The sequence below is a fragment of the Salvelinus fontinalis genome, chromosome 19 (genome assembly GCF_029448725.1).
Source record: "Salvelinus fontinalis isolate EN_2023a chromosome 19, ASM2944872v1, whole genome shotgun sequence".
NCBI classification, from domain to species: Eukaryota; Metazoa; Chordata; class Actinopteri; order Salmoniformes; family Salmonidae; genus Salvelinus; species Salvelinus fontinalis.
In genome coordinates, this window is record NC_074683.1 from 42,217,970 (window position 1) to 42,227,969 (window position 10,000).

A 10,000-nucleotide genomic window follows, 5' to 3' on the forward strand; every position below is an offset into this window, starting at 1 on the left:
ATTTAACAAGCGCATTCGCATTTGTCGTTGCACCAATGTACCTAACCATAAACATCGATGCCTTTCTTTAAAATCAATACACAAGTATATTTTTTTAAACCTGCATATTTAGTTAAAATAAATTCATGTTACCAGGCAATATTAACTAGGGAAATTGTGTCACTTGTCTTGCGTTCTGTACAAGCAGAGTCCGGGTATGTGTAGCCGTTTGGGCCGCCTGGCTCGTTGCGAACTGTGTGAAGACCATTTCTTCCTAACAAAGAACGTAATTAATTTGCCAGAACTTTACATAATTATGACATAACATTGAAGGTTGTGCAATGTAACAGCAATATTTAGATTTATGGATGCCACCCGTTAGATAAAATACAGAACGGTTCCGCATTTCACTGAAAGAATAAACGTTTTGTTTTCGAAATTATAGTTTCCGGATTTGACCATATTAAATGACCTAGGGCTTGTATTTCTGTGTGTTTATTATATTATAATTAAGTCTATGATTTGATATTTGATAGAGCAGTCTGACTGAGCGGTGGTAGGCAGCAGCAGGCTCGTAAGCATTCATTCAAACAGCACTTTACTGCTTTTGCCAGCAGCTCTTAGCAATGCTTGAAGCACAGCGCTGTTTATGACTTCAAGCCTATCAACTCCCGAGATTAGGCTGGCAATACTATAGTGCCTATATGAATATCCAATAGTCAAAGGTATATGAAATACAACTGGTATAGAGAGAAATAGTCCTATAATTCCTATAATAACTACAACCTAAAACTTCTTAACTGGTAATATTGAAGACTCATGTTAAAAGGAACCACCAGCTTTCATATGTTCTCATGTTCTGAGCAAGGAACTTAAACGTTAGCGTTTTACATGGCATATATTTCTCTTTTACTTTCTTCTCCAACACTTTGTTTTTGCATTATTTAAATGTTATGTTATGTTTCATAATTTTATTATTATTATTTAATTTAATTTATTTGAGACTAAATAGATTTTTATTTATGTATTATAATAAGTTTAAATAAAAGTGTTCATTCAGTATTGTTGTAATTGTCATTTTTACAAATATATATATATAAAAATCGTCCAATTAATCAGTATTGGCTTTTTTTGGTCCTCCAGTAATCGGTATCGGCGTTGAAAAATCATAATCGGTCGACCTCTAGACACAATACACACATTATACACACACATCACATTATACACACACACACAACCTGGAGACACTCAAATAGACTGCCTGGAGGACACAATACACACATTACATTATACACACACACACATTATAAACACATCACATTATACACACACACACAACCTGGAGACACTCAAATAGAGTGCCTACAGGAGGCAATAAACACATTATACACCCACACTAATGTACGTTGTGAATACGCCACAGTACCACAGTAGTCTTACCAGAAAGCTCAAAGGAGTTTTTGTGGGCATCACTGTCCTCTAGCGTGGTCACAGTCATACCAGTCAATGGTAGCTTCCCCTGTAGACAAGAAACCATCATCAACATCTGAACCCACACTAAACACGGTAGTTAATCACAACTGGGTCCTATTGATTAGGGAACACCGTAGCAAAACATTTTGAAACTGAAAACTAAAATTAGCATTTCTTATTGGACAAGTTCATGTAGTCCCTCCTTCTTTCAGTCCATTTCGCACCAAATCAATAAGACCCTGGTATAGTAGACTAAGGGGTTATACCTGGAATATGAAGCCACTCATCCTTGGACTGGCAGACAGCATGAGGAGGACATGAGGGAAAAGCATGAGGTAGCGCTCACACTTCTCCTAGAGAGCAAGAGCAAGAGAGAGAGAGAGCAAGAGAGAGAGAGAGCAAGAGAGAGAGCAAGAGGAAGTTAATAGTATTTGACTCATGGACATTAGTTATTATAATGTTAAGGTTTTCCTCTGACCTCTGCTCCAGGGCTGTTAACCAGAGCCTGACTCATGTAGAGAACAGAGCCCAGTGTCCTGATGTCGTCTCCCTCCCACAGCCTGATGGACTCAGTCACTATCTGCAGCTCCAGCTCCTTCCTCTTCCTCACCTCCTGGCACTGGGCCTGTCACCGTGGAAACACCATCAGCACCACATTACAGGTTGTCATGGGAACAGCATCAGTGCCACAGACATTTATGACCACAGAAACAATGTAAAAGTGTGTGTCCATAGATACACATCTATATACAAAAGTATGGGGACACCTCTTCAAATTAGTGCATTTCAGACACAGTGTATACAATTGAGTACACAGCCATGCAATCTCCATAGACAAACATTGGCAGTAGAATGGCCTTACTGAAGAGCTCAGTGACTTTCAATGTGGAGAAGTCAACAGGATGCCCCGGTCAACTGTAAGTGCTGTTATTGTGAAGTAGAACCATCTAGGAGCAACAACGACCCAGCCGCAAAGTGGTAGGCCACACAAGCTCACAGAACAGGACCGCCAAGTGCTGAAGCGGGGAGCAAGTTCAAATCGTCTGTCTTCTTTTGCAACACTCACTACAAAGTTCCAAACTGCTCCTGGAAGCAACATCAGCACAATAATTGTTCATCAGGAGCTTCATTAAATGGGTTTCTATGGCCAAGCAGCTGCACACAAGCCTAAGATCACCATGCGCAATGCCACGCATTGGCTGGAGTGGTGTAAAGCTTGCCGCGATTGGACTCTGAAGCAATGGAAACACATTCTCTGGAGTGATGAATTCCGCTTCACCATCTGCCAGTCTGACTGACAAAATATGGGTTTAGCGGATGCCAGGAGAACGCTACCTGCCCGAATGCAGTGCCAACTGTAAAGTTTGGTGGAGGAGGAATGATGGTCTGGGGCTGTTTTTCATGGTTCTGGCTAGACCCCTTAGTTCCAGTGAAAGGAAATCTTAATGCTACAGCATACAATGACATCCTAGACGATTCCGTGCTTCCAACTTTGTAGCAACAGTTTGGGGAAGGCCCTTTCCTGTTTCAGCATGACAATGCCCCCGTGCACAAAGTGAGGTACATACAGAAATGGTTTGTCAAGATCGGTGTGGAAGAACTTGACTGGCCATCGAACACCTTTGGGATGAATTGGAATGCAGACTGCGAGCCTAATCGCCCATCAGTGCCCGACCTCACTAATGCTCTTGTGGCTGAATGGAAGCAAGTCCCCACAGCAATGTTCCAGCATCTAGTGGAAAGCCTTCCCAGAAGAGTGGAAGCTGTTATATATAGATATACAGTTGAAGTCGGAAGTTTACATAGTGCCAAGTCTAGGACAAAGGGTCTTCTCAACAGTTTTTACCCCCATTCATGTACATACTACCACAATTGGTCCGACCAACCAGTGCCCCTGCACATTGGCTAACGGGGCTATCTGCATTGTGTCCCACCCACCACCCACCCGCCAACCCCTCTTTTACGCTACTGCTACTCTCTGTTGATCATATATGCATAGTCACTTTAACCATATCTACATGTACATACTGTCTAAATCAGCCCGACTAACCAATGCCTGTATGTAGCCTCGCTACTGTTATAGCCTCGCTACTGTTATTTTTCACTGTCTTTTTACTGTTGATTTTATTTCTTTACTTACCTATTGTTCACTTAATACCTTTTTTGCACTGTTTGTTAGCGCCTGTAAGTAAGCATTTCACTGTAAGGTCTACACCTGTTGTATTCGGCGCTCGTGACAAATCAACTTTGATGTGATTTGATTTAGGTTGGAGTCATTACAACTTGTTTTTCAACCACTCCACAAATTTCTTGTTAACAAACTACAGTTTTGGCAAGTCGGTTAGGACATCTACTTTGTGCATGACAAGTAATTTAATTTTTCCAACAATTGTTTACAGACAGATTATTTTACTGTATCACAATTCCAATGGGTCAGAAGTTAACATACACTAAGTTGACTGTACCTTTAAATAGCTTGTAAAATACTAGAAAATTATGTCATGGCTTTAGAAGCTTCTGATAGGCTAATTGACATAATTTTAGTCCATTGGAGGTGTCACGCCCTGACCGTAGAGAGCTTTTTATGTCTCTATTTTGGTTTGGTCTGGGTGTGATTTGGATGGGCATTCTATGTTAATTTTTCTATGTTTTGTATTTCTTTGTTTTGGCCGGGTGTGGCTCTCAATCAGGGACAGCTGTCTATTGTTGTCTCTGATTGGGAACCATACTTAGGTAGCTTTTCCCCACCGATGCTTTGTGGGTAGTTTTCTGTTTTGTGTTTCTGCACCTGACAGGACTGTTTTGGTTTTGTTCATTCTCTTTGTTATTTTGTTCAGTTTAAATAAAAAGCATGAACACTTACCACGCTGCGCTTTGGTCTGATTATTCCTCATCCGACGACGACACCCATTACAGGAGGTGTATCTGTGGATGTATTTCAAGGCCTACCTTCAAACTCAGTGCCTCTTTGCTTGACATCATGGGAAAATCAAAAGAAATCAGCCAAGACCTCAGGAAAAGAATTGTAGACCTCCACAAGTCTGGTTCATCATTATGAGCAATTTCCAAACGCCTGAAGGTACCACGTTAATCTGTACAAACAATAGTATGCAAGTATAAACATCATGGGACCACGCAGCCGTCATAGCGCTCAGGAAGAAGACGCGTTCTGTCTCCTAGAGATGAACGTACTTTGGTGCGAAAAGTGCAAATCAATCCCAGAACAACAGCAAAGGACCGTCTGAAGATGCTGGAGGAAACAGGTACAGAAGTATCTATATCCACAGTAAAACAAGTCCTATATCGACATAACCTGAAAGGCCACTCAGCAAGGAAGAAGCCACTGCTCCAAAACCGCCATAAAAAAGCCAGACTACGGTTTGCAACTGCACATGGGGACAAAGATTGTACTTTTTGGAGAAATGTTCTCTGGTCTGATGAAACACAAATAGAACTGTTTGGCCACAATGAACATCGTTATTTTTGGAGGAAAAAGGGGGAGGCTTGCAAGCCGAAGAACACCATCCCAACCGTGAAGCGCGGGGGTGGCAGCATCATGTTGTGGGGGTGCTTTGCTACAGGAGGGACTGGTGCACTTCACAAAATAGATGTCATCATGAGGATGGAAAATTATGTGTATATATTGAAGCAACATCTCAAGACATCAGTCAGGAAGTTAAAGTTTAATCCTGACTAGAACCAAAAAATTATCATATTACTCCAGTGCTAGCATCCCTACACTGGCTTCCTGTTAAGGCAAGGGCTGATTAGCAGGTTTTACTGCTAACCTACAAAGCATTACATGGGCTTGCTCCTACCTATCTTTCCAATGTGGTACTGCTGTACATACCTACACGTATGCTACGGTCACAAGACGCAGGCCTCCTAATTGTCCCTAGAATTTCTAAGCAAACAGCTGGAGGCAGGGCTTTCTCCTATAGAGCTCCATTTTTATGGAATGGTCTGCCTACCCATGTGAGAGAAGCAGACTCGGTCTCAACCTTTAAGTCTTTACTGAAGACTCATCTCTTCAGTTGGTCATAGAGTGTAGTCAGCCCAGGAGTGTGAAGGTGAACGGAAAGGTTCTGGAGCAACGAACCGCCCTTGCTGTCTCTGCCTGGCCGGTTCCCCTCTCTCCACTGGGATTCTCTGCCTCTAACCCTATTACAGGGGCTGAGTCGCTGGCTTACTGGTGCTCTTTCATGCCGTCCCTAGGAGGGGTGCGTCACTTGAGTGGGTTGAGTCACTGATGTGATCTTCCTGTCTGGGTTGGCCCCCCCCTTGGGTTGTGCTGTGGCGGAGATCTTTGTGGGCTATACTCGGCCTTGTCTCAGGATGTGGTTAGTGGTTGAAATATCCCTCTAGTGGTGTGGGGGCTGTGCTTTGCAAAGTGGGTGGGGTTATATCCTTCCTGTTTGGCCCTGTCCGGGGGTATCATCAGATGGGGCCACAGTGTCTCCTGACCCCTCCTGTCTCAGCCTTCAGTATTTATGCTGCAGTAGTTTATGTGTCGGGGGGCTAGGGTCAGTTTGTTATATCTGGAGTACTTCTCCTGTCTTATCCGGTGTCCTGTGTGAATTTAAGTATGCTCTCTCTAATTCTCTCTTTCTTTCTCTCTCTCGGAGGACCTGAGCCCTAGGACCATGCCTCAGGAATACTTGGCATGATGACTCCTTGCTGTCCCCAGTCCACCTGGCCGTGCTGCTGCTCCAGTTTCAACTGTTCTGCCTGCGGCTATGGAAGCCTGATCTGTTCACCGGACGTGCTACCTGTCCCAGACCTGCTGTTTTCAACTCTCTAGAGGCAGCAGGAGCGGTAGAGATCCTCTTAATGATCGGCTATGAAAAGCCAACTGACATTTACTCCTGAGGTGCTGACTTAATGCACCCTCGAAAAACTACTGTGATTATTATTATTTTCCGTTCACCATTTATGAACATTTGTACATCTTGGCCATGTTCTGTTATAATCTCCACCCGGCACAGCCAGAAGAGGACTGGCCACCCCTCATAGCCTGGTTCCTCTCTAGGTTTCTTCCTAGGTTTTGGCCTTTCTAGGGAGTTTTTCCTAGCCACCGTGCTTCTACACCTGCATTGCTTGCTGTTTGGGGTTTTAGGCTGGGTTTCTGTACAGCACTTTGAGATATCAGCTGATGTAAGAAGGGCTATAAAAATACATTTGATTTGAAAGCTTGGTTGCAAATGGGTCTTCCAAATGGACAATGACCCCAAGCATACTTCCGAAGTTGTGGCAAAATGGCTTAAGGACAACAAAGTCAAGGTATTGGAGTGGCCATCAGAAAGCCCTGACCTCAATCCAATAGAAAATTGTGGGCAGAACTGAAAAAGCGTGTGCGAGCAAGAAGGCCTACAAACCTAACTCAGTAACACCAGCTCTGTCAGGAGGAATGGGCCAAAATTCACCCAACTTATTGTGGGAAGCTTGTAGAAGGCTACCCGAAATGTTTGACCCGAGTTAAACAATTGAAAGGTAATGCTACCAAATACTAATTGAGTGTATGTAAACTTCTTACCCACTAGGAATGTGATGAAAGAAATAAAAGCTTAAAGAAATCATTCTCTCTACTATTATTCTGACATTTCACATTCTTAAAATAAAGTTGAGATCCTAACTGACCTAAGACAGGGACTTTTTACTAGGATTAAATGTCAGGAATTGTGAAAAACTGAGTTAAAATTTATTTGGCTAAGGTGTATGTAAATTTCTGACTTCAACTGTATATACAGTATATAAACTCAGTAAAAAAATTAATCCTCTCACTGTCAACTGCATTTATTTTCAGCAAACTTAACATGTGTAAATATGTGTATGAACATAACAAGATTCAACAACTGAGACAAACTGAACAAGTTCCACAGACATGTGACTAACAGAAATGGAATAATGTGTCCCTGAACAAAGGGGTGTGGTCAAAATCAAAAGTAACAGTTTCTGCATTAAGTACTGCAGTGCATCTCCTCCTCTTGGACTGCACCAGATTTGCCAGTTCTTGCTGTGAGATGTTACCCCACTCTTCCACCAAGACACCTGCAAGTTCCTGGACATTTCAGGGGGGGAATGGCCCTACCCCTCACCCTCCAATCCAACAGGTCCCAGGCGTGCTCAATGGGATTGAGATCCGGGCTCTTCACTGGTCATAGCAGAACACTGACAGTCCTGTCTTGCAGGAAATCACGCACAGAACGAGCAGTATGGTAGGTGGCATTGTCATGATGGAGGGTCAGGATGAGCCTGCAGGAAGGGTACCACATGAGGGAGGAAGATGTCTTCCCTGTAACGCACAGTGTTGAGATTGCCTGTAATGACATCAAGCTCAGTCCGATGATGCTGTGACACACCGCCCCAGATCATGACGGACCCTCCACCTCCAAATCGATCCTGCTCCAGAGTACAGGCCTCCGTGTAACGCTCATTCCTTCGACGATAAACGCGAATCTGACCATCACCCCTGGTGAGACAAAACCGTGACTCGTCAGTGAAGAGCACTTTTTGCCAGTTCTGTCTGGTCCAGCGACGGTGGGTTTGTGCCCATAGGCGACATTGTTGTCGGTGATGTTTGGTGAGGACCTGCCTTACAACAAGCCTACAAGCCCTCAGTCCAGCCTCTCTTAGCCTATTGCGGACAGTCTGAGCACTGATGGAGGGATTGTGTATTCCTAGTGTAACTCAGGCAGTTGTTGTTGCCATCCTGTACCTGTTCTGCAGGTCTTATGTTCGGATGTACCGATCCTGTGCAGGTGTTGTTACACGTGGTATGCCACTGCGAGGACAATCAGCTGTCCGTCCTGTCTCCCTGTAGCTCTGTCTTAGGCGTCTCACAGTACGGACATTGCAATGTATTGCCCTGGCCACATCTACAGTCCTCATGCCTCTTTGCAAAATGCCTAAGGCACATTCATGCAGATGAGCAGGGACCCTGGGCATCTTTCTTTTGGTGTTTTTCAGAGTCAGTAGAAAGGCCTCTTTAGTGTCCTAAGTTTTCATAGCTGTGACCTTAATTGCCTACCGTCTGTAAGCTATTAGTGTCGTAAAACTTCTTGCCACTAGGGGGGTGCCATTTCGACATAGCACAAATATGTACCCAATTTAAACGGCCTCGTACTCAATTCTTGCTCGTACAATATGCATATTATTCTTACTATTGGATAGAAAACACTCTCTAGTTTCTAAAACCGTTGGAATTATGTCTGTGGGTGAAACAGAACTCTCTCTGCAGCGAAATCCATGACAGGAACAGCGAAGGTCTGAAAACTAGGCTCTGCTCTCAGATCAGTTTAAAGCTCTGTATGTATCCTATGGGTCGACATGAACTGCACCCGCCTTCCCCTGGATGTCAGGAACCAATGAGAAGTGGAATGGACTTTCTGCGTAGTTCCCAGAGTTTATAAAAGGTCAAGGAGCGAGAGGACCTATCTTTTCAACGCTCGCCATTACGCAAAGCAAGACCTCAGGATGGCATTTTGGAACGCTCAGTTATCGACCTTAGATATATCCGTCTGTAATTTAATTCGTTATAGGTGTTAGAAACATCATAACGAAGTTATTTTAAACCGAGTTATATCAGTTTATGCGAGTATATTGCTATTTTCGGAATTTCCTTAGTATTGAGTAAAAAGTTTTGGGCATTCTGTGGCCTCATAGCTACTTGTTAGCTGCTACTTCCGAATTTGAACACGACGTTTTACAACCAAGCAACAATTCTTTTGGACAAAGGACCACTTCGCCAAGATTCTGATGGAAGCTCGTCCAAAAGTAAGAGCTATTTATGATGTTATTCCGCATTTATGTGGAAAAATGTAAACGTATTTGTCCGCCATTATTGCGGCACTAGTCTGGCTGTAACGCACACTGTATGTCTAATAACGTTAATTTTAAAAATCTAACTCAGCGATTGCATTAAGAACTAATTTGTCTTTCAATTGCTGTCCAACCTGTATTTTTTTAGTCAAGTTTATGTATAGCTTTCGATAAGAATAGGTGCCTTTCCAAGATGGCGCAGGACAGATTGCTTGATTGTTTGCCCACTAATCACGTTGTGTAACCACGAATTGTGCGGCTAAATATGCACATTTTCGAACCAACTCTATATGAATTGTGTAATATGATGTTACAGGACTGTCATCTGAAGAATTCTGAGAAGGTTAGTGAAAAAATTAATAGCGTTTGGTGGTTTATAACGTTATTGCTATTTTTGCCTTGAATCAATGCTGCTGTGTGACTGACTATTGTAGTAAGCTAAGATAACGCTATATTGTGTTTTCGCTGTAAAACACTTAGAAAATCTGAAATATTGGCTATATTCACAAGATCTGTGTCTTTCATCTGCTGTACGCTGTGTATTTTTAAGAAATGTTTTATGATGAGTAATTAGCTAATACACGATGGTCTCAGTAGTTATTCTAGTCATTTTAGTGACAGTTGTGATGGGGGCTGCAATTGTAAACTATGATTTATACCTGAAATATGCACATTTTTCTAACAAAACCTATGCTATACAATAAATATGTTATCAGACTGTCATCTGATG

At 42.8% G+C, this 10,000-nt stretch overlaps 1 protein-coding gene across 7 annotated transcripts in view; it reads right to left on the reverse strand.

Moving 5' to 3' along the window:
- The window catches only part of arhgef7a (Rho guanine nucleotide exchange factor (GEF) 7a), a 201,777-nt gene that overhangs the window by 170,580 nt on the left and 21,197 nt on the right, over nt 1-10,000 (reverse strand). For all 7 annotated transcript variants that reach the window (XM_055871610.1, XM_055871609.1, XM_055871611.1 and 4 more), the window contains exons 12-14: nt 1,931-2,077; nt 1,719-1,805; nt 1,420-1,498 (exon numbers count right to left, since the gene is read on the reverse strand). In XM_055871610.1, coding sequence (XP_055727585.1) covers nt 1,420-1,498; nt 1,719-1,805; nt 1,931-2,077 — 313 coding nt within the window. The remainder of the gene's footprint in view (nt 1-1,419; nt 1,499-1,718; nt 1,806-1,930; nt 2,078-10,000) is intronic.